The 25613-nt window shown below is 46.3% G+C and overlaps 1 protein-coding gene across 9 annotated transcripts in view; it reads left to right on the top strand.

Moving 5' to 3' along the window:
* The window catches only part of CSNK1G1 (casein kinase 1 gamma 1), a 766422-nt gene that overhangs the window by 454623 nt on the left and 286186 nt on the right, over positions 1 to 25613 (top strand). For all 9 annotated transcript variants that reach the window (XM_086959211.1, XM_086959214.1, XM_086959215.1 and 6 more), the window contains one exon: positions 24639 to 24679. In XM_086959211.1, coding sequence (XP_086815337.1) covers positions 24639 to 24679 — 41 coding nt within the window. The remainder of the gene's footprint in view (positions 1 to 24638; positions 24680 to 25613) is intronic.

The following is a 25613-nucleotide window of genomic DNA, read 5'->3' as shown; positions in this document are numbered from 1 at the left end:
CCATTTCCCATCATGGCAAAAAACAATCACCGGATGGAGCCGATGCCCATGCGCAGTATTGTCCAAGGGAGGAGTCACCTATAACTACACAGACTTCTCCAAGAACAACAACCTGCAATCGTCCGAGCCCAACACCAGGTGGCGATCTAATGCATAGTGTACGAATCTGCAGCTCTACATGCCAAGAACAGATGCATACTGGTAAGTAGCATTTTCCTTCCGGTCCAGGGAAGGCATGGCTTGGCAGTTCGGGCTGGACTGTTCCCATGAGGCACAGGGTCAGACTGATTTGCACATGGCCATGTCTGAACTGGGGTGGCAGAGTGGGCTAAAGAACGGTGATGGATTAAACCCAGATCTGTTGACTGGGTGTGAGTGTTTGATTGGTTCAGATGCTCCGTCCATCACCACCTCCTTTTTTACAGTTTCACAAAAAATAAATAAGCTAGGCTGACTGTCTTTGCCATTACATTTCCTAATAAGCAGACCAGATTAACAGCATCAATCAATCAGGTGTATAAAGCGCACTTCTCACCTGTGAAGGTTTCAAGGGCTCTGGGGGGCTCTAGGGGGCTCTGGGATTGTGGGCAGCTCTGTGGTCATCCAAAGAGCCAGGTCTTGAGGTCCTTTCTGAATAGGTGCAGTGTCGGGCTTTCTCTGATGCTGAGGGAGAGTTTGTTCAGGTCTTGACCGCGATGTAGGAGAAGGCTCTGCCACCTCTTCTGGCCCTGCAGATGCAGGGGGCTAGGGCTAGGTTGGTGGAGCAGAGGGTTCTCTTGGGGGTGTGGAAGGAGATTCTTTTGTTGTGGTATTAGAGTCCGGTGTAATGGAGGCTTTGTAGGTGTGTTAGAGCTGTTTGAAGGTTATTCTTTATTCAACAGGGAGCTGGTGTAGGTCGGGGAGGTGCTGGGAGATGTGGGCCTGTCGTGGGATGCGGAGGACGGGTCTGGCTGCGACGTTCCGATGGTTCGGAATTTGTGAAGGAGTGTTTTATTGATTCTGGCATAGAGCGTGTTTCCGTAGTCCAGTCTGCTGGGATGTGAGTGCTGGGGCAACTGACCTCCTGGAGTCGGGGTGATCTATTTGAAGGTCTTGCGGACTATACGGAGGGTGTTGAAGCATGTGGAGGACATCGCGTTGATCTGGCGGTGCATGGCGAGTGAGGAGTAGAGTATGATGCTGAAGATGCAGGCGTGGTCTGTACGGGTGGGTGGTTTACAAAGGTGGGGGGCCACCAGGTGTGGTCCCATGTGGAGGGGTCGGACCCAAGGATGAGGACTTCCTGAGGGCATCAGACATATTTCCTAGTGCACTAATCAGGCCTATAGTTTACCATAACTCACTCAGGGGTACAGTTTTGAGCTTTAGCTTTTCCACAGGGCAAACTTCAGGCCCAATGAACATAAATGCCCAGTTGGTAGACATTTAAAGTTGACTTAGCAAAATGCTATTTCTCCTAAAAAGGAGTTTAACAGGCCGAACCCAACACAAAACCCTTACCTACTGTGGTAGTCTGAGATTCCTAGTAAACAAGCACTGGCGTTGCCAATAGGTCTCGCAGTAGGAAAGTTGGAGCTATTACAATTCGGAATAACAATGCCTTTTATTTTTGTTTTCATTTTAAAAACATAAAGGGCTTTGTCATTTACAAAAGCAATATCTCCAACTTTCCTACTGCGAGACCTATTGTGCACTGCACAGTGTGGGTGAAAGTGGCACTGCGTGGGTGTGAGTGGCGTTGCGTGGGTGAGTGGCGTTGCGTGGGTGAGTGGCGTTGCGTGGGTGAGTGGCGTTGCGTGGGTGAGTGGCGTTGCGTGGGTGAGTGGCGTTGCGTGGGTGAGTGGCGTTGCATGTGTGAGTGGCGTTGCGTGTGTGATAGTGGGCTTGAGTGGTTGTGAGTGGCGTTGTGTGTCTGAAAGTGGTGCTGTGTGGGTAAAAGTATTTACAACAAGGGGTGGTGAGGGACAGAGTCTCTGAATTAAGCAGAAAGCTCTCACCCAGTCAAGAGATCAGGGCTAGATCCAACACCGTTTTTTAGCTCACTGCACCATCCCAGTTTCAGAACCTGGCTGTATGCAAATTAGTCTGTTCCTGTCCCAGTGCATGATGGGAACAGGGCAAACCAAACTACAAAAGCCAATTCTTACACTGGGAAGGAAACAAGCTCCCGGGGACCGGTTTCTGGCATTACAGCCGTCTTCGGCCCGGTTTGCTTGAATCCTGATGGTGCAATGAGCAAGGGTCTCACATCTGAGAATACCCTTCCACGCTTAGGGTGGACAAAAATATTTACAACAAGGGGTGGTGAGGCGTTGCGTGGGTGAGTGGCGGTGAGTGGCGTTGCATGTGTGAGTGGCGTTGCATGTGTGAGTGGCGTTGCATGTGTGAGTGGCGTTGCATGTGTGAGTGGCGTTGCATGTGTGAGTGGCGTTGCATGTGTGAGTGGCGTTGCATGTGTGAGTGGTGTTGCGTGTGTGAGTGGTGTTGCGTGTGTGAGTGGTGTTGCTTTGAGTGAGTGGCGTTGCGTGGGTGAGTGGCATTGCATGTGTGAGTGTTGTTGCGTGGGGTGTTTCTTCTGCGCAGGAGTCGTTCAGTGTCTCAGAAACCGCAAAGGGTTTCCTTTACCGGTTCTAGGTAGCTGTGCGCACGCGCCTCGTGTTCTGGGACATACAAGAACGCAAGTGGAGCCCGGGAAACGCTGCTAGATAAGCGCGGGCTGCAGACATCATTACTGAAAAAAAAGCCCATTGAATTCAAAAGTAAAAGATCAAAAGAAATTCTCGGCTATTTCATTTTAATGTGCCAGAGAGCTCGGAAGAACAGTAAACGCAGTAGGCAAGGAGGAAAAAAAAATGGTGTGCCTGCAGAAATGTAGTGTGGGGAAAACAAATGGAAGCCTGGGGCCACGAATTACTTCTTAAATCCACTTGGGAACGTAACTGTCAACGGCAAACGGCTATCTGCGCCACAGTAGCAAACGAGACAATTATGTAAAAGAAAATTATTTTTTGCAGCTTAGTGGATATTGGGAACGGAGTTTAGACGCTTTAACCTCTGTATCACCCCAGTATCCCTTTCAGGTCTCAAATATCATTATAAAGTAAGATAGATTCTCATGTTGGCCCGAATGTCATTATAAAATCATTACATGGCGTCCACAGACGCTGACCATATGGCGACATATCGGTTGTGCTCTGTTCGTGCCCTACTGTTGTAGGGTGTCTCTTCACAAAAACATTCTTTTAGCCAATGAAAGGTCAGATATTTCTTCATAGGTGCTTAGGGTTCTACAGTAATTCGCAAGTGACAGTCATTGGTATATTGCTATTAAAACAAGATAAAACCAGTGGGAGGGAACGAGCATATGGGGGCGAGCGGCGGGGAGTATGGTGCGAGGCGTGGGGGGAGGGGAAGCAGGCATATGGGGTGTGAGTATCTACAGAGCTCTAGACAAGAACAGCAAAGAAAATGGAAGTAAACCAGCGCGAAATAGAAAGAATCTCGAGCGGCGGGGGAGTATGGTGCGAGGCGTGGGGGGAGGGGGAGCAGGCATATGGGGTGTGAGTATCTACAGAGCTCTAGAGAACAACAGCAAAGAAAATTGAAGTAAATCAGCGGGAAATAGAAACACTCTAGAGAGGCAGATGCGGATATTTTTTAGCTTCTCCGTGGCTGTCACTGTCATGCTTTCTAACCAAGCTCATTTCCGTCAAGTGCCCGAAAAAGCAAGCAGCATTAAGTTCATTCACGACCGCCAGCCAGTCAGCTCGGATGCCTCTTCAGAATGTAGCTTGGGAGTTCTGCGTGCGAATTTCAAGGGATTTCCCCTTCATTATCCGATCTTCGTAGAAGCGGTGATACCCTTGATAAAATGGAATATGCGTCTCTGTGTGAGACCGTGCGGAATACTGCTTCCAGGCTGTGTTTGCGGGGAGAGAGAGGGGAGGTGCTGGTGTGGGAGGAGTGCTGCTAGGGCAAGGCTGTGTTTGCGGGGAGAGGGAGGGGAGGTGCTGGTGTGGGAGGAGTGCTGCTACGGCCTGGGGGAAGCTGGCTGGGGAGGGGGAGGAGAAATGAACAGATATCTGTGAGGTGTGGGAGGAGTGCCTGATGCGCGTGCTTGTTTGTTCACGTGATTCACGTGAACTGCAAGAAAACCGCGGGGCTGAAAGCCCTTGATTTGACTTATATTTTGCCGACATGAATTCTCGCTCCGCTCAATGCGCTTGCGCGCATTGATAGGTCGCGAGACCTAAAAAATACCTACCTGTAGACTTTAAGCCAGAAAGTGAAGTACAGCTAGTCTTTCTGATGGATACTTCTGCCTGTGGATTCCTCACCTTATTGAATACCCCCTGCCCCAGCATTCCGGGAAATTCTTTTCAAGCTCTCCCACGTCGATGAGGACGGCACAATGTCACTGTTCCGCTCGTGACACCATATGACGTCATCGAAGCCAATAGAGGATCTCGTTGGCGTGCTGACATCAGTTCCCTTTTTTCCGTGCTGTCGACGCTTAATGGTTTTTCTAGGGGCTCTCCATTTTCTTTGAAGAACTTTGTATCCTTGTTGATTTCTGATGGCTACTTCCAGGAAGACTGGGTTTAAACCCTGCAGTGTGTGGCGGGCTTATGTCGATTACCGACCCGCGTGAAGCTAAATTGTTTATGGCCAAAGTCAAAAAGATGAAGAGGGGTCGAAAAAGGGCGAAATCATAGTCTTCCCATACATCAACGTCAAGAAAACATAAGTCTAAGAGGAGACATGGCTCGCGGCACCGTTCTTCGAAGGCCAGGGTGTCTAGGTCGCAGACTCTGGCTGAGCGGCTTCGAAGAAAGGACTTTGTTCTCCATCTTCATCTCCTCGGGTGTTGCTGGTTCCATCTCCGGTTCCGGGGTCGCCGGCTTCGAAAGGCTCTTCGCTGCATGTAGGGTCTCCGGCTCCTGCTATGTCTCCGATGCCTAGGGAGTCGTCACCAGGCCGGGTGGCTTCACCTGTGCGGTCACTGTCCCCGGCTCTGCAGCCTCCAGTTCGACCTGAGGTGGTTCCACTTCAGGAAGGTCCGGATCCATATCCTGCTTTTCCTGCTCCTAGTCAGACTCTTCACATGTTCTTAATGCGATGTTTGGCATGTTTGCCAGGGCCTCTGCTCCATCCGGTGCGCCTTCGGGCCCCGTGGGTCCTTTGGCCTTTAACTTGGGTGTTCCTCACCTCTATCCTCAGGCACCCTTTATGCCATTTTTGCTGTTGACTCCGGCTTGGCATTTCTCGGAGCCTAGGTCCTCCACTCCGGCTCCTTGGGCTGCTTCGGCTGTTGACTCGGCGCCGCCTCAAGTTCGATCGACGTCTAGGTTTGAAGCTGAGGCTCCTCCGTCGATGTCGTTGATGTCTTCACCGGTGCTGCGTTTGGGGCTGCCGACGCGGATTCCTAAATAAACCTCTAGGAGAGAGGCGCAGAGGCTCCTTGAAGAGGAGGAATATGCACAGGGTCAGGAGGAAGGAGAGATTGTTGAGTCCATGGATTAGTTTGAGGGCCTACATGAGGCCAGTGGCTTAGATACTTCTCCTGAGTATGATCTCCCATCTGCGAAGGCTGGGGTTGTGCAAGACATTGTTCCTTATCATTTGGTCATAAGGAAGGCGGCTGATTTGCTTGGTCTGCAGCTTCCCTCAGCTGATGTGGAATATAATATCCTTACGGAGGTTCTTAATACAGCCTCTTCAGCTTCTGAACTGTTGCTTCCCTTTACTGAGGCTTTAATGGAACCAATAATTGAGGTGTGGCAGAAGCCTTTGTCTGCTCCTGCGTTTTCTCATTCCATCTCTAGAAGGCAAAGGCCTGTTCCTGGGGGTTGGATTTTTTTGTCTTCACATGAATGAATGAATGAATGAATGAATGAATGAACGCAGTCTTATATTGCGCAGACTTAGCCCATGGGCATCAAGGCGCATAAGAATAAATCCAAGATGTGTGAAACCAGGAGCTAGCTTACGGGTATGCCTCTGAAAATTACAATGTATTCGAGGCATATGGGCTGCAGATGGTACATTATGAATAGATCGCCATCTGGTGTTGGGCTCGGATGATTGCACTTGTTTTTCTCTTGGAGAGTCTTTTGTAGATTGGTGACTCCTCCTTTGGTGGCTAGTGCGCATGGGCATCTGCTCCATCCTTAGATTGTTTTTTTCCGCCATCGGGTTCGGATGAGGATCGAAGCGCTCCAGATCGACTTCGGGAAAAAGTGATATTTCGGCGCGTATTCCCTTTCCAATTCAACGGTATTGTTATCGAACGCGATTTCATTTCCATTCCGACGCGTTTCGACTCCAACATCAAAGAAAAACTTTGGTCTTCGTCGACGAACGAGAGGCCTTTCTCGACATGGTCAAGTCCGGAGTCCATGGAAAGGACTCCATTTAAGAAATGTCCAATATGTGGTGCTAAGTTCCCACACAAGGACCTACACGAGGTGTGCAACCTCTGTCTATCACCTGAACACGAATCCAGGGACTGCGAAGCCTGCGCAGCTTTCTCCTCCAAGTCTACAATTAGAAACCGTCAAGCTCGAAGGCACAAGGTTTCGAGAATGCAGTCGGAGGGGATCCCGGAGCTGTTCGAAGACCAGCACCTCGAAGAGGAAGAGGATCATGAAGAACAGTCTGGGTCGGAAGTGGACGAGTCGGATGTCGAGGAATTCCACGTTCAACAAACCGTGAGTGACGACGTCCCCTTACCAAAGAACCGACCCCGTGCGGTAACGACCCCGCCTTCGAGCCCGGTCAAACCGCTGAAAAAAGTTTCCGACGCCCTGCCTTCGGGCCCGGCAACGAAACCGAAACAGAAACAGAAACTCTCGGTCTCCCACCATGTCGGATCCGAGAAACGGTCGACATCGACTTCGACACCGAAGCTTCATGCAAGGGAAAGCTCGGCATCGAAACATTCCATATCGAAACCGAAACATGCTTCGACGTCGAAGACTCACTCGACACCGAAAAAATCGGAATCGAGCACATCCTCGGTGCCGAAAACACCGAACATTGACGATCGGAAGCAAAGGCACCTTTCGGAACCAAAAACTTTGGTACCGACACAGGAGCAGCAAACAGATCCAAAACAAAAGACTTTGTTTATTGATCCACAAACTGGCAAAGTAGTGACAAAATCACCGAAAAAGAGGAAGAATGAACAGCTAGATGACAAAGCTCTTCATACTAAGAAGAGAACAATAGGGACAAATACAACTCCTCCTCCAGCTCCTCTGCCTAGAGTCATACCCTCTTCTCCTATTCCTCACACTATGCCAACTATTCCTCCACCTTCTACACCAAGACCATCTACACCTGATGTAGACAGTGATACAGGGGAGGGAGAACCTCATAGGGATGATGACACTATCCCAAATGAGGAAGACCCATGGGAGAATTATGATGCAGGGTCAGATGATGCCAACGACCCACATCTATATCCCTCAAAACCTTCACCACCTAATGATAGCACAGGTTTTGTACAGCTGATTAATAGGGCAGCAAAATATCATAAGGTAGATCTACATACAGAACCTGAAGTAGAGGATTTCCTATTAGAAACACTACCTACTGCACAAAGAACATCAGGCACTCTACCTATGCTGAAGGGTCTTCTCAGTCACACAGCAGACATATTCAAAGACCCAGTGAGGGCTAGGGTGTTAAACCCAAGAATTGATAAAAAATATAAGGCAGCTCCAAAGGACCCAATTTTTATCAAGAGACAGAGATACCTCTGGACTCGCTTGTAGTTACAAACGCTCGCAAAAGAGCGAACTCATTATCTACAGGAGAAGCCCCTCCACCTGATAAGGAGTCAAAGTTAATTGATGCGTCAGGCAAAAGAGTAGCATCACAAGCGGCAAACAGCTGGGGCATAGCCAATACACAAGCGTTATTGCACGCTATGATAGGGCGCATTATGATGAGTTAGAAAAACCCATCACACTTCTTCCTAAGGAACATCAGAAAAGAGCAGATCAACTTATACAGGAAGGAAAGATAATAACTAACACTTCCATTAAGTGCGCCTTGGACGCGGCAGACACTTCAGCAAGATCCATCAACACCAGTATCATGATAAGAAGACCTGCATGGCTTAGGGTCTCAGGGTTCAAACAAGAAGTACAAACATCTTTATTGAACCAACCTTTTGATCAAAAGACACTTTTCGTCTCAGGTACAGATGAGACTTTAGAAAAGATGAAAAAGGACACAGAAACGGCTAAGTCAATGGGAGCATTACAACAGCTAACACAAAGAGGTTCCTTTCGTAGATCCAACTATAGAGGGGGCTCATAAGGTACAGGAACAAGTCAGCAATCTACCTCTTTCACACCAACATCACCCAGAGGTAATTCAAGAGGCAGTTACAGAGGTAACAATAACAAGGGTAGAGGTCGCGGAAATAACCGCAACTCCCCAACACCAAAACAGTGACTTAATACAACTTCCCCCAGACCACATAACAACGGTCGGGGGACGTCTATCACAGTTCCTACCTGTCTGGGAAAACATCACAGTAGACAAGTGGGTGAGACAAATTATCTAACATGGTTATTGCCTAGAACTCACAGCTACCGCACCAAACATCCCCCCCCAGACAGCGTCCAATGAGTCAAGACCATCTGACATTGTTAAAACAGGAAGTACTATCACTGTTACAAAAGCATGCCATAGAAAAGGTTCCAAAACATCAACAAGGGACAGGAGTATACTCTATACTTCCTAATCCCCAAAAAAGACGGGTCTCTAAGGCCAATCTTAGACCTCAGACCTCTCAATGCATACATAAACTCGGAACATTTCCACATGGTCACGCTCCAACAAGTACTTCCTTTACTGAAGAAAGGGGACTTTCTTTCTACACTGGATCTAAAAGACGCTTACTTTCACATCCCAATTCACAAAGCCCACAGGAAATACCGAAGGTTTGTAGTGGAAGGACAACATTATCAGTTCAAAGTCCTTCCGTTTGGGGTCACAACGGCACCAAGGGTGTTCACAAAATGCCTAGCAGTGGTTGCAGCACACCTAAGAAGACAACAAATACATGTCTTCCCTTACTTGGACGATTGGCTAATAAAGGCCAAGTCATAAGAAGAATGTCTTCACAACACACAGAAGACCATTCAATTGCTGCACCACCTAGGGTTTATGGTGAACTACAAAAAAAATCCCACCTCCAACCAAACAAGATTCAACAATACCTAGGGGCTACTATAGACACAGAAAGAGCCAAAGCATACCCCAATCCAATCAGGATACAGACAATGGTCACGCTGATACAGAGATTTCAACCACAACACTCACTACCAGCACAAGTGTTTATGCAGCTGTTAGGCATGATGTCCTCCTGCATACTGCTAATACCATATGCCAGACTACAAATGCGTCCACTACAGGAGTGTCTAGCGACACAGTGGAATCAGGCTCAAGGTCAGATTACAGATCTGGTGTTGGTAGACGACTGTACGCATCGCTCTCTGAAGTGGTGGAACACAACAAACATTTCCAAGGGACGGTCGTTCCTAGAACCGATTCCACAAGTGATACTGACAGCGGATGCGATTCAGAAAAGGGGGTGGTGATGAACAGAGTGTCTGAATTAAGCAGACCACTCTTACCCAGTCCAAAGATCAGGGCTTGATCCATCACCGTTATTTATCTCACTGCACTATCCCAGCACAGAACTTGGCTATATGCAAATCAGTCTGTCCCTGGCCCAGTGCATCATGGGAACAGGGCAGACTAAACTACCAAGCCAATTCTTCACCAGAAAGGAGACAAGCTACCGGGGACCGGTTCCTGGCATTTCAGCCGTCATCGGCCCGGCTTGCTTGAATCCTGATGGTGCAGTGAGAAAGGGACTCATGTCTGAGTATACCCTGCCACACCTATAGTGGCCAAAAACGATTCAGAAAAGGGGGTGGTGATGAACAGAGTGTCTGAATCAAGCAGACCACTCTTACCCAGTCCAAAGATCAGGGCTTGATCCATCACAGTTATTTATCTCACTGCACCATCCCAGCTCAGAACTTGGCTATATGCAAATCAGTCTGTCCCTGGCCCAGTGCATCATGGGAACAGGGCAGACTAAACTACCAAGCCAATTCTTCACCAGAAAGGAGACAAGCTACCGGGGACCGGTTTCTGGCATTTCAGCCGTCATCGGCCCGGCTTGCTTGAATCCTGATGGTGCAGTGAGAAAGGGACTCATGTCTGAGTATACCCTGCCACACCTATAGTGGCCAAAAACGATTCAGACAGCGGATGCATCGCTCACCGGATGGGGAGCACATATGGACAAATGCACAATACAGGGGAAATGGAGTGTGCAGCAAAAGAGACTGCACATCAATTACTTGGACCTACTAGCAGTATTTCTAGCATTAAAAGGTTTCCATATGCAAATAACCAAAAAGGCAGTCCTGATCAGAACAACATGACTGCAATGTATTATATTCAAAAACAGGGGGGGACACACTCTCCAACTATCCAGACTAGCACAGGACATTTGGAGATGGGCCATTCCTCAAAAGATCTATCTGTTAGCAGAACACCTACCAGGAATTCAAAATCAGATAGCAGACATCCTAAGCAGAGAGTCAGAACAAGTACACGAATGGGAGCTGCACGACCAGATACTGCAGCCATTCTTCCAAAGATGGGGGCAACCAGAGAAAGATCTGTTTGCCACTCATCAGATGCCAAAATGCCAAAACTTCGTATCCAGGTACCCACACCACCTTTCCCAGGGCAATGCACTATGGATAAATTGGTCCAACAAATTTGCTTACGCTTTTCCCCCTCTCGCACTAATTCCATTAGTGGTTCAGGAACTGCAACAGCATTCAATGACAATGATACTAATAGCACCCACGTGGGCAAGACAGCCGTGGTTCACCACGCTACTGCAACTCTCACAGGTGCCACATCAAAAGCTAAAATTATTACCCATGCACCTTACACAGAGCCATGGAGAAATAATGCACCCAGATCCCAAACAATTGAACCTAGCGATCTGGCTCCTGAGGTCATAGAGTTTGGATATTTAGATTTACCTCCAGAATGTATGGAAATCATTAAACAAGCAAGACGTCCTACCACCAGAGCATGCTATACAGCAAAATGGAAAAGGTTTGCTGTATACTGTAACAGTAATCACATCAACCCTCCAGACGCATTAAACTAAACAGATTTGCTATTTACTACACTTGCAGCAATGTAACTTAGCATATACCTCTATCAGAGTTCATCTCGTAGCTATAGCGGCGTATCTACAAAACAGACAACATCTTTCCCTGTTTAAAGTACCAGCAATTAAAGCTTTCATGGAAGGACTCAGAAGAGTTATTCCACCAAGACTGCCACCTTCCCCAGTCTGGAATCTCAACATAGTACTTACCAGACTAATGGGACCACCCTTTGAACCTATGCATAGGTGTGAAATACAATTCCTCACATGGAAGGTGGCCTTCCTCATAGCCATCACTTCACTCAGAAGAGTAAGTGAATTGCAAGCGTTTAAAATTCAAGAACCATTCATGCAGTTACACCAAAACAAAGTGGTTCTTAGAAAAAACCCAAAATTCTTGCCTAAAGTAAGTTCAGCATTTCACATCAATCAGTCATTGGAATTACCGGTCTTCTTTCCAAAACCACAGACGGTAGCTGAAAGAGCCCTACATACATTGGATGTCAGAAGGGCAATATTGTACTATATAGAAAGAACACAAACTTTCAGAAAGACAAAACAGCTATTTGTGGCGTTTTCTCCTACACATAAGGGCAATCCCATTTTTAAAGCAGGCATTGCCAGATGGATTGTAAAATGTATACAAATATGCTACTTAAAAGCAAAGAGGACATTAGTTGTTCCTCCTAGAGCTCACTCTACACGTAAACTAGGAGCATCTATGGCATTCTTGGGAAACATTCCACTAGATGACATATGCAAAGCAGCTACCTGGGTTGCACCGCATACCTTCACAAAGCACTATTGTGTAGATGTGCACACAACACAACAAGCTAGAGTGGGACAAGCTGTATTAAGAACTTTATTTCAGACTGTTGCAACAGACACTGGTGACCACGTCTAGGGAGAGAACTGCTGTATAGTCTATACATAATGTACCATCTGCAGCCCATATGCCTCGAACGGAATATGCTACTTACCAGTATGCATCTGTTCTTGGCATAGAGGGCTGCAGAGTGGTACATGCCCTCCCAGCCTCCCCGGAAACCTGTGTCTGTTCCAACACTATCTTATTTAGATACACTTACATGGGCATTTCTATCTGTATTCTATCATACTACTCCATCTAACCCTACTATGGCAAAACAATCTAAGGATGGAGCCGATGCCCATGCGCACTAACCACCAAAGGAGGAGTCACCAATCTACAAAAGACTCTCCAAGAGAAAAACAAGTGCAATCATCCGAGCCCAACACCGGATGGCGATCTATTCATAATGTACCACTCTGCAGCCCTCTATGCCAAGAACAGATGCCTACTGGTAAGTAGCATATTCCTTTTAATGCCTTCCTAAAAGGACTGATGGCAGGTTGTGTCTTTAATTTCCGGGGGAAGAGTGTTCCACAACCTAGGGGCTAGAACAGAAAAGGCCCTACCACCCCTCCTAACTCTCCTAACCCGGGGAACAGTCAGGAGGTTCTTACTGGAGGAGCGCAGGTTTCTACAGGGTGTGTAAGAGACTAGATGAGATCGAATATCTTCAGAGCCCCGTAGACAAGACAAATGATCTTAAGAGATCCTGGCCTGAATCGGGAGCCAATGCAGACTCTTCCTGGCAAGAGTAGCAGATGAGCGGCTGGGTATATCAAGGATGAACCTCGCTGCCGCGTTTTGTACAGTCTGCAGCCGTTGTATCAGGCCTGAGTTAGTGCCCGAGTAGAGTGTGTTACAATAGTCTAACCGGGAGGTAACTAAGGCCACTACAGTCTGTTTATGGGCTTTCAGGGAGAGGTAATGAGTAATTTTCCTCAAGGTCCTGATGACGCCCCAGCAGGTGGAGACCGTCCTGTTTACCTGCTGGTGCATAGCAAGAGAGGTATCCATCATCACGCCCAAATTCTGGGCGGATATAGTGGCCCGTGGGCACTCTCCCAGGGATGGGGGCCACCAATCGGTTGACCACGCATCCTGGTCTCTCCCGAAGATCAAAACCTCGGGTTTCTCTCCGTTCAGCTTCAGTGAGTTGCAAATCATCCACCGTGAAACTGCCTCCATGCAGTTCCTGAAGCTGAGAACGGAGGTACTCGCCGAGTGGGAAAGCGAGACCAGGATTTGGGTGTCATTGGCGTATGACACCACCTCCATCCCAAAGGATCTTACCAACCTGGCGAGTGGGGCCACATATATGTTGAAAAGAGTGGGGCTTAAAGCCGACCCCTGTGGTACCCCACAGCACACAGGTTTTGAAGGGGACACAAACTCTCCTAACTTGACCCTCTGCTCTCTCTGACTAAGAAGGAAGACAGCAGACTGAGTTCAGAGCCCTCTACCCCTATCTCTCTGAGGCGAGATGTTAAAATGCAGGGAGATAGGGTATCAAAGGCTGCTGTCAGGTCTAACAGGACCAGTTAAGTAGTCTGCCCTTGATCAACCTTTGTACGGATAATGTTAACGACCACCGTGAGGGCTGACTCGGTGCTATGGTGCTTCCTGAAACCATGCTGCGATAAATCCAGAAAGCCAGAAGAATCAAGAAAGGCAGTTAGATGAGGGTTTAGATGAATTTCCAACATTTTTGCTGAAGCCGGCAACAGTAATATTGGACGGTAATTCTGTAATGTCTCTGGGTCTAGTGACAGCTTTTTCAGCAAAGGCTTGACCACTGCCTTTTTCCAGGCCACTGGAAAAATGCCCTCCCTTATAGCAAGGTTCATCACTTCTAGATGGAGAGGAAGTAGAACTTCCCTACAATCTTTCAGGATCCTAAGGGGGCAGGGATCCAGTGGGGAGCCAGATTTAATCCTGTTCAGGAGCAAGTCCAACTGCTGGAGGGTAAGGGGAGGGAAATTCGACCGTCAACTCGAGGAGTCCCTTGGCCAACAGTCCGTAGGGGATGGAATCGAGACAGGAGGGGGATTCAGTAGGTCCCTTTGAGTTTCCAGAGAGGTGTAGATATCCGCTATTTTAGTATTAAAAAACAGCGAGATCTTATCGCACAATTTTTGAGACGGTACACAGGGAATCCACAATCTTAAACCATTCTCTTTATGAAGTGAGGGAGGCCGTTATGTTGGTGAAATAGGCCTGCTTTTCCTCAATTATCTTCTTCTTGTACTCTCTCAGCAAGATTTTGTGCTTTTCCCTTTCTCTGTAATCCCAACCAGTTCTCCAGAGCCTCTCCTGCTTCCTTCAGTCCTGTCTGAGAAGCCTAAGAGTCTCTGAGAACCACGGGGCGGAAGGTCCTACACCGAAAAGTTTGGTTGTCCAGGCTTCTTGATCGAAGCAATCTTCTGGTTCTTTCCCTACCATTCTTGATGATAGGGATTCTAAAAAATGGAGCAGGCGGAAAAGAAGGTATTCTCTTCTGCAAGTATGGCTCTTAAATCCACGAATGCAACCTGTCTTCTTGGAAGGTATATCCATGCTTTGATGGACTCAGTCATGCAGCTATCTCCGAAGTTGCTGGAGAAGGATCAGAATAATTTCTTGGAGGTCCTTTCTGACTCTCAGGCTGCGGCCCATCAGGTGATTCAATCGGGTCTAGACACTGCTGACTGTATGGCTCGTGTGATGGGGTCTTCTGTGGCGGCAAGGAGACAGGCTTGGCTTCAGTCGTCTGGTTTCTCACGTGATGTTCAGGCGACTCTGCGGTATTTGCCCTTTCGGTCAAAACGCTTTGGTTCAAAGGTGGACTCTGCCTTGCAGCGTGTTAAGGACAGCAGGGCTACTGCAAGGTCTCTGGTCCTCCAGGTGCAGTCCAGAGGATACGGCTACACGCAGTATCGTGGTTTTGGGAGATCTGCTTCCTTTCGTGGTCGCCAGCAGTTTCAACAGAGCCAGCAACAACAGAATCCCTTGTGCAAGTCGTACAAAGGGAAGAATAAGAGGCCTCAGGGGAGCAGCTCGACGACAATCCACCTCCTCCTCCTCCTCTACTTCCCTTTCCGCCCCTGTTTATACAACAGGAAAGCAGTTCTAGATCCCCCATCTTAGAACATGTTGGTCCGGTTGGAGGTCGGGTGTCCCTCTTTTTACAAGACTGGAGACTGATAACGTCAGATCGTTGGGTCTTGAATCTTGTAAAGAATGGGTATGCCCTTCCCTTTTTGGAGTTTCCTCCTTCTTACCCTCCTCGCCAGGGTTGGTGCTCAGGGGACCACTTGCTGCTTTTACAGCAGGAGGTTCTTACCTTGCTACAGAAAGGCGCGAAAGAGGTGGTTCCTGAGCGGGAAAGGGGTCAGGGTTGCTACTTCTGGTATTTCCTGATCCCCCAAAAAGGACGGTCGTGTACGGCCCATCCTGGACCTCAAGATTTTGAACCTTTACCTCAGACAGGAGACGTTCAAAATGTTGTTCGTGGCTTAGGTTCTTCTTGCGCTGTAACAGGAAGACTGGATGGTGTCCATCGATCTACAGGATGGGTATTTTCATCTTCCCATCCTTAGGTCGCATCGGAAGTATCTCCAGTTCACAGTAGGATCGCAACTTTATCAGATAGCGGTTCTTCCATTCGGTTTCACTTCCGCTCCTCGAGTCTTTACAAAGGTGATGGCAGTGGTAGCGGCTCATCTCAGAAGGTCAGGGGTTCCTGTTTTCCCCTACCTGGTTGACTGGCTGTTGAAAGCAGTCTCAAGAGTTGGTTTCGCGCCACTTGCAGGTGACAACTCATCTGTTCAAATTGGGATTCTCGATAAATGTACCCAAATCTAACTGGGTACCTTCTCAGCGCAGCCTGTTCATAAGGGCAGTACTGGACACTTTTGTGTGTCGAGCATACCCTCCTCCGCAGAGGATTATCGACATTCAGGAAATGATTAATTTATTTCATGATGGAGCGGTTGTTCCAGTCCTGAGGGGCCTTCGCCTGCTTGGTCTGTTCGCTTCCTGCATACTGTTGGCCAGTCATGCACGCTGGCACAGGAGAGCAGTCCAGTGGTGCCTCCGCAGGCAGTGGTTTCAGCACAACGGAGATCTCGGTAAGAAGATCAGAATCTCTAGAGAAGCTGTAGCGGAGCTGACTTGGTGGAGTGTGCAAGGCAACCTGTCTAAAGGAAAGCCCTTTAAGCCTCTGCCGGTGGCCTCAGTGATTATGGATGCCTCCACTTTAGGGTGGGGTGCTCATCTGGGGGATCTGGAGGTCAAAGGTCTTATGTCTCCAGTGGAAAGGTTGCTTCATATCAACCTGCTGGAATTGCGGGTGATTCGTTTGCCACTAAAGGCTCTAAAGGAAGCTCTTCTTTTCTTTTACCCACACCGTTCTTGGGGTCGGTGGTGTTCTGCTTGTGGGGGTTCCCCTTGCCTTCTCGCCCTGTCCATTGGACAAGTCCACTGTGGGACCCTCTGTTATGTCCAGGCTGGTGGGATTCTTTCGCAAACCCTCCTTCCCCGTGGGTATGGCTAGGGTATCTATTCTACGTTAAGGAATCTGCGGCTAGTTGTCTCTATCAGATGTATGAGTTACTTACCTTCGGTAATAATGTATCTCGTAGAGCCGATTCTAGCCGCACATGGCCCGCACTTCTTCCCCGTTCTGCGAGGACCTTTGGCTTCTACATTCGCCTTCCGGTGGGTGGCTATGTCTTCTGTGAGTGCATTCTTTCGTTCTTTTGACAGGAGGATTTGTCTTGTTTTTTGTTTCTTTTCTCCTCTTTGGCACTTTGGAGGATGGGTCTATAGGTACTCCTGTGCCCCTCTGCTCTGGTTGCTCCGGGGTTGAGGCTTGCCTTTACTCTCGTCCCTCCCCACCCTCCCTCTTGTTGTTAAGGGTCCTGGCCCCTCTGCTAACCTCTGGGTTGCGGTTATCTGGCCGTGCCTTGCCCTTGCTCCTTTGGCGGGATGACACACCCTGTGCTGGGGTTGCCTTGGAGTTTTGTCGTTCCCTGAATTGGTTCCCCTTCGTTGTTCTCGGTTGGGGTTATACTCCTGCTACATGTTGTCATGTCATTTTGCATATGTTCCTTCCCTCGGGGGGGGGGAATCTACATGCTGGCAGGCTGGCTGCTCAGGGCTGTGCTCTGTTTCTTCTTTCACTGCCTTTGGGTACTGCAGTGTTCACACTTCTCCGTATGGTGTTCGTCGCCATCCTCTTTTTTTTTCCCACCTTTTCAGCATTTTCGCACACTGTTCCCTTGCTCCCACAGTTTGTCTGACAGCTCCGCGTTGTGGCGAATAAAGAAAACTGACTTAGGCACGCCGGGTTGGGACTTATGTGACCTCGCTGACGTCATGTACGTGGTCTATGCCTGGGCGGAGTCGGGTGATGCCGTCCTCCCGGCGCGCAGGGATGCTGTGGCAATTTTCTTTTTTCCAGATTCAGTCTCACGCCTGGGAGTAATTCTATGTTAAGGAATCTGCGGCTAGAATCGTCTCTACTAGATACGTCATTACCAAAGGTAAGTAACTCGTACCTCGCTCCCGCAAGGTAGATGCCGCCACATGCACGAGTGTGTGTAAAAGAGCACACCTTTCAAACAACATAAATCACATAAAGCGTTACTCAACCTATGCCAACGCTTTCACTTAGTGGATGCGTGGAGACTACAAAATCCCACGGGTAGGGACTTCACTTTTTATTCCTCACCTCATGACTCGTACTCCCGAATCGACTACATTCTCATATCACAGAACGGGGTCCCTAGAATAGAGTCCACATCCATACAGCCATGAGTCGTGTCCGACCATTCTTGCATCTCCTTATCCATTGCCAATGTTAAACCCTCCTCTCGGCAAACGTCGTGGCGCCTAAATGATGAAATCCTAAGTAAAGAACAACACCGTACTGCTATACAATCTGCTATCTCTCCTTACCTGCAGGTTAACAAAGAAGGGGACACTTCGGACCTCATAAGGTGGGAGGCCCTGAAAAGCACCATAAGGGGAGTATGTATCAAAATTAGATCAGCGATGAACAAAGACTACAACGCGAAATTAGAAACCCTGGAGAGCGAAATTGTAATTCTAGAGAGAAAGCACTTGTAGGAAAGGGATGATTTGTCTCTGCATGCCCTGGCTAATAAGAAATATGAATACAACAAAATAGTCAGTGAAAAAGCAGGCGTTTGGCTAGATAACAGAAGGAGATTCAAACTATGCGAATCTAATAAAGCTGGTAAGAGTCTGGCGTCGTATTTGAAGTTTAAGGTTCAGAAGAATACTATTAATGTCAATAAAGATGCGTCAGGGGTCGCACAGTCGGAACCGGACAAAATAACAGAGGTATTTAGGGAATTCTATGAAAATCTCAATGCAAAAAATGAATCCGTAGAGGAGGGAAGATTCAGAGTTACTTGGACGAATGAAATCTCCCAAAACTCTCCTCTAGTGACCAAATTAATCTTAATGCACCGATTAGTGCTCTAGAAATAGAACACGCAATCAAAAATCGGAAGTCCGGGAAAGCTCCAGGTCCGGATGAGTTCAAGGCTAGATTTTACAAAACCTTTGCCTCTCTATTAGTTGAACCCCTACTGCACCTATTCCATGAAATAAATGACCTGGGTGAAGTCAGAGGTACTTTGTCAGAAGCCATCATTGCAGTACTCCCCAAAGATGGAAAAGACCCAACGCTACCGAAAAACTACAGACCTATCTCACTAATCAATATTGACTGTAAGATCCTGGCTATGATTCTCTCCGCTCGCCTCCAGAAGGTAAAAAATAGATTGGCCAGCGACAATACTAGGGTTCTGGAACATGTGTTGGAGAAAGCAAAGCTCCTAGGCACACCAACTACAGCAATAACATTGGATGCCGAAAAGGCCTTCGATAAGGTTGACTGGTCTTTCCTGAAAGCAGTCTTGCACAAATTCAACTTGGGTGACACATTCACAACATTGGTAATGTCTTTATACTGCTGTCCCTCAGCAAGAGTTAGGGCTGGTGGCTCTTTCTCCTCCGCCTTCTGCCTGAAACAGGGTACACGACAGGGATGCCCCTTGGCTCCCTCTCTGTACATACTGGCAATTGAGCCATTCCTATACCACATACGACATGACTCGAACATCGTAGGCATTCCATTTGGGGACTGCACCGTGAAACTGACAGCCTATGCGGACGATGTCCTTGTGATGTCGGAAAGAGCGGAGGAAGCCATACCCGCACTTATGACGGATATTGAGGACTTTTCCCGGGTTTCAGGCTACAAACTAAACAAGGATAAAACGGAAGACAAACTCCTGAACAACATAGGTGACAATGGCATCACTGGAGATTCCGGTCTAACGTGGCAACCGAAGTGTTTTAAGTATCTGGGATTGGACTTCGATAAAGATCTGATCTCCACCCTGAAAACGAATGAGGAACTAACCCTAAAAAAGATATCAACACTGTTGGACGGGTGGTCCCCCAAATTCCTCTCCTGGTGGGGCAGAGCGGAGACGCTCAAAATGATATCCACTCCGCTAGTTAACTATCTGGCTAGCATGCTCCCCATGACGTTCTCGGACGACTTTGTTACTAAGGTGGATAGGCTGTTTGGAGGTTTCCTGTGGCGGGGTAAGAAAGCCAGGGTATCATTGAAAAAGCTGCAATTAGCAAAAGATAAAGGCGGCCTGGGTCTTCCTTCATTCAGGAACTATCAGACAGCTTTCCTGTGTAAACAAGGAGCTCAGTGGTTGATAAGATCTCCATCCTACACTCCGGTATGGGTTAATATTGAGGAATCACTTACGGGTCATGTCCCTCTTGAAATCTTGCTCACCATGGACCTGTCACACCTACCTCACTCTAAATATATATGTTAAATACTAGGCGAGCCTTGCTGAAACTCGATCAAACGCACAAAACAAACATGACATTTAAAACATCATCCTACATGTCCTTATGGAGAAGCCCCTATCTTAAGCACAATGGCAAAAGTCTCTTTTGGGATACTTGGTCCATGAAAGGCATTAACATGGCAATGGACCTATATGATGGTAAAGACCCGCTCCCGTTCTCGATTCTACAAAGGAAATATGACCTCACTCCTATGGATTTCTACGAATTTCTAAAAATCAAGGCGATATTGACAGCTCGTACTTTCTCGCCCCACACACCCCGTGGCTAATAGCTCATCTTCCACGACTTATATCTGCGGGACACTCTGTATCTAAGGTGTACAAAATGTTACTGCCCTTACCTAAGAAAGCCCATAGACCGGTGGAATTGAAATGGGAAGCTGAACCCAATCTTACCGGGATAGGGTTTGACTGGGAAGTGATACATAATACTGCACTAGCCCACAAAGTGTCTCCCATCTTATTTCAGACAAAATATATGCTTATAAATAAGGCATTTTGGACCCCGGAAAAGCTTTTTAAATGTAACCGAAGGGATACACCTACATGTTGGAACTGTCATTCAGGCTCTGGTGATCTCGCACATATGCTATTCAATTGCCCTTCTCTAAAAATAAATTGGGGAAAAATATTTGACTGCATTAACCACGTTTTCAAAATAAGGCCTGCAAAGGAATTTGTTTGTCTTTCTGGGAGCGCTTGAACCACAGTTACCATCTGATCAGGATCGTCAGCTTTTAGTCTTAATGCTAACACTTGCATGTAAAGTGATTTTATGCAAATGGAAGAATGCAGCAGAGGTAAACTACAAAATCTGGCAGGAATGGCTTTCATTTCTGAGAGGTGCTAATAACCCAGCACTGCAAGAGTCTACATGGAGGCCTACTAATAAGAAATTATGGCAATCATTAGACATATCTTCCTTTCACTATGATCCACCTTGAGATAATATGGGCTATCATGTACTCATACCATCTTTTGTTAGAATGTGATCAAGGGTCAAGCCCCTCTGATGGTTTAGATACAACATTTAAGCACACCTGTAGCGATATCCCATATGACTTCAACCTCTGCTCCCATGCATTATGTGTGTGTTTATATGTCGACTATGCAAGCAACATGTGATTTTATTTTATTTAGATTTGTGTAATTGTTCCTTAAATAACCTCATCGAACCATTTCTTACTGTATTGTTCTTTACTTTTGTTTCCTATTTCAATAAAAATGATTTGAAATAAAAAAAAAAGAGCACACCAATTTCTAAAGTTCATCACCTAGAGCAACGCATGCGCGCTGCGCTAGGCTCGACCTAAAAAATTAAGGTGTATAGTCCAGAATTTCATTGTTTTGTCACTGGTTCACTGCAAGGAATCACACCAACCACATCAAACCTCCGTTTTCCAGCTTGCCTTCTTTATAACTGTTTAACAAAAAATCCTTGAAAACAAGGGAGCCCCGCCAGCACGTTATGTTCCTCACTGGAAATTCATCAATGAGATATGCTTCCATCTAAAGTAATGAATTCACTGTTCAGTTCCACTATTATTTTTTTTGTTGAGTTTCATATAGTGCGAACTAGACTCGAGACATCGGAGCGATTTACAAGAGCTCCAGTTTCTTTACAGATGAACGCAAGTATTGCTGCTTACTTGACGTGTCAAAATCCAATCTGTTGTCCATTCATATTTTATGTTAAGTCACTGAAGTACATACCATAATATATAGTGTCTGATTAATTTCTGTGCCTCAAGTTGATACACTGAATAGACGAGTTGATAAATTTCTGTGTCTGCAACTACATTTCAGATGCTTGTGTTGGGCGGTTGAGAGGTTGATTTGTTTTCGCACATGGCTTGTTCCTAGCAGCCTGGGTGTATCGGCTATGCGTGGGTGGTAGCAAAGTCCATTGTTAAGTTCTGTACATTATTGAGGAGCCCAAAGTGTTTTGCATGGCATTTTTTGCCTGCTGATTATTTCTAATGAAAGAAACTATAACTTGATACGTGGGTGTTTATTTCTTTCCCATACTATGCCCAGAAAGGCAAAATATATGTGTGGGTGAAAATGAAATGGGGTTTGATTAATAATTCATCTGTATGAATTTTTTTATCTTTTCTGTTTGAGTGGTTAGTATAGACAATGGTGTAGCATTCATTTTGTTAACAAGCATTTACAATGAAATAGGTCTCGCAGTTTCTAAACTTTGACCTATTGACATTGTAAATGATAATGCCTTTAAGTTATGTGCACTTCTTCTAGTCGTTGCTTACAGGTTTTCAAAACACATAAATAAATAAAAAAAGCATCGTCACTTACAATGCCAATAGCTTAAAATCTCTATTGCATTTGAAATGCTTGTTAACAGATGCTGCTTGGGAGTAGACATCGGATCGCGCAGGCAGGACAGTCCGGTATCCCCAGAGGTGGTAGATGTGGTGAATAGAGATGTGAGCAATTGGAATAAAAATACAGGTTTGATGCAGGTTGCACGTTTTAGGGAGTCTTCAAGTGCGACGGTCTGTACATTGATGAGGAGTAGCACAAGGAAGGGTTAGCAGCCCTGGCAGAGTGGCGGACAGTCTCTGGATAAAATGTCTAACTGCAGTAAGAGTAGAGTTCGGTCCTTGCTGTTGCCTCAAGACCATATTGTGTAAGCTTTGAAAAACCGCTTACTATTCTTGTCCATCGGAAGGGCCTAGAAGCCAGCTTCCAGTTTTATGTGCTGCATGGAAGGGTGTCTAAGCAGATATGTGGTGCTCCTAGATGATGGGGAGTTACAAGATGCCAGCGTGTGACGTCCGCCCCTGAGGGTGGCGCCCTAGCCAAGGTGCTTCTGACTAACGATTGTTCTCTTGGTATGCAACTAAGATTCCGAAAAGGACATATAAGATACGGAATCAGAAGTGGGGCCTGCCCCTGTACCCATTCGTCCGAGTCTTAAAAGTTGTGCTCACTACAGAACAAGGAGAATGGGCTTTTGACTTCTGCACACATTTACATAATCTTGGCCCATGTTTCAGATATGTACGCAACACATTGTCATTGTAACAGACACCCAAATGCAGTGATGTGTATCTGTTGCAGCAAAGATGCGAAACTCTGAATGGGCAAGGAAAATAGAGTGGATGAACTGATCTTGCCCATGTAATGCCTGTGTCTGTTTGGTTAGCCACACAACTGTCACTGGTGTAAACGGAAGTGGCCCTCTCACCACAAACTTAGGCCCTTATTTTCTAAACGTTTAACTGGAGCATTAATTAGAAGCGCTGTGAAACAATGCAATAGGTCTCGCGCTGTGCTTCGTATTAAAGTTTGCAGAAAACGAAATGCAAATTAGGTTAGGAAGCGGCCGCCCTTACAAGCTGGCACCCCGGTGCGTGCTGTGTTCCTTAATGAAGTAAATAGTTCTCGGAATTGGTAATGAATGCTCAGAGTTAGGACACAGTACAAGATGGAGTCCTCATGGGCGGTACCAAATGGAGACAGGGCGGTAACAAGGAGGGACTAACGAGCCTCATAATGAATTGGTAGCCAGCCACCAAGGACAATGACACCAGCCAATGAAAAGTATGGGCAGAGAGTGTGGGCGAGCAGTGCTATGCTTGAACTAAAAAGCTTTTTGTGGCCACTTGATTGACTTTGGTTGGACATCATGGAATATTCAAGTCGCACTAGAGGTCATTGATGAACTTGTGAATATCCTTTATCTGGATATTTCTTTTAATCCTGCAGACCTTGTAACAAATACTACGCTGTGAGGTTTCATTTGGTAACCCAGTTATTTATTTTACTGATATATCTACCAGCTGCGTTGAGAACGTGGAAGCTCGAGTCATTTAGTTTTGTGGCATTTTAGATTTATTTCATCCTCATGTTCAAGTCCCAGGATCCGTGCACAGAATCTGCTTTATAAAACATGTAACACTACTTCACGTTAATAGTAACCGCGATCACGAAATGAACTTTCTTTCAGTTATGCTTAGATTTTGCACTAAGCTTTCACGTGTACTTGCAATTTGCTTGAGTTTTCATTCACTTGTGCTTCAGCAAGGTTTCATTTACTTGTGCTTAAGGTACACTATAAAACGTCATTCACTTGTCGTTAAGGTTTACAAAATGTAGCTTTTGTTCTGTATTGCCTAGAGCTTACATAATGAGCTTGAATGTAATATAGTATTTAGTGTTATCTCAATGCCCTTTCATTTACTTGTCCTCTGAATCCACAGGATGAGCCGTTATTTTCTTGTACTTTGCATGCACAAGCGATTCCTTTGTTCACTTGTACTTTGTATTCATGAGTTGAGCTTTCATTCGTTAGACTTCTCACAATGGCTTTTTTGTTTGTTTTTACTTGTACTTAGTATTGTTTTGAGTTTGCTTTTGCTTCTTTTTCACATGATATTTCCTTAAATTGTACTTAGGATTCACACAATGAACTTTCATTCACTTGTCCTTACGGTTTATAGAATGAGCACCATTCACTTGTGCTTAGGGTTTAACCAATAAGCTTATGTTCACATTCTCTTAGACTTGAAAGTTTTCTTTCCCATCTCCTTCATGCAAGTGATAAATGCAGTTTGTCTTATGTAGAAGGCAGACACTATTCTACTAAGTCTTTCCTTTTATGTTTCCTCAGGTAAAAACCTTTACACCAATGAATATGTTGCGATCAAACTGGTAAGGCTTTCCTTTAACTGCTTTTTGTAAACCTACTGTTGATGTAATCCTGCTGTGGAAGTTAGCAGTTAGTTTAACGTGAAGAACATGTATCGGCCATTGTATAAGTTTGTTGCTAATTTATGACTTTTTCCCCCCCAAAAGAAATAATAAAAATTAGCCAAGATCAGGGTACTGGAAGCGGTCTTTTGCTGAGACACGGCATGTCCTTAGTATAGATTACTTTCTGATTCCGGTCACCCAACTGACCACCTCCTTACTAACCTTAGGCCGGCCAGTCTTGTCCCCTGAATTGTATCGTCCAGTTCACTTTTAATTAGCTCAGTTATCCAGTATTAGATCTTTCAAAGATTCACGTGCTTGAATCATCCCTGCCGTCAAGGTGGGAATCTCACAGTCAGAACATATATATATATGTATATATATCATAGCAGTAATACATATCATAATGTGCAACAATGCACTGCAGTAGCCCATCCATGTCCTTTTGTAAAAAAAGAACCAAAGTTGAAACCCAGCCAGTCCGGCACTAACACCCTCTAGAGAACTCCACAGAGAAGCAAGTCTCTCAGATTTTCTACTGCACATTGTTGTGACAGGGAGTCTCCCTGTGCTCTGCTCAGTTTTTTCTCTTTATTTACATTTCTGTGAGTACATAATGTCTGATAATTCTAAGAAAATGACTTTTCAGACCTTGTGGGTCATGTGGAAAGAAAAGGCTACATTTTGAAGATCCTCACAAGGAATGTATTTATTGCCTGCACACTCTTCACAAGTTAAAGGACTGTAGAATCTGCAGGACTTCTTCCTCCAAGACCTTAAAAGATAGAGAAGGCAGATTGCTTATCAGGTTTTAAAGGCGGAAATCCAAAACCTCAGTGGTATCTGATGAAGAATGCAGTGTTAGTTCCCAGGTGTCGGTTCATGTGGCTAA

The sequence above is a fragment of the Lissotriton vulgaris genome, chromosome 2_2, assembly GCF_964263255.1.
Source record: "Lissotriton vulgaris chromosome 2_2, aLisVul1.2, whole genome shotgun sequence".
NCBI classification, from domain to species: domain Eukaryota; kingdom Metazoa; phylum Chordata; class Amphibia; order Caudata; family Salamandridae; genus Lissotriton; species Lissotriton vulgaris.
This window is presented reverse-complemented; position numbering and strand designations above follow the sequence as displayed.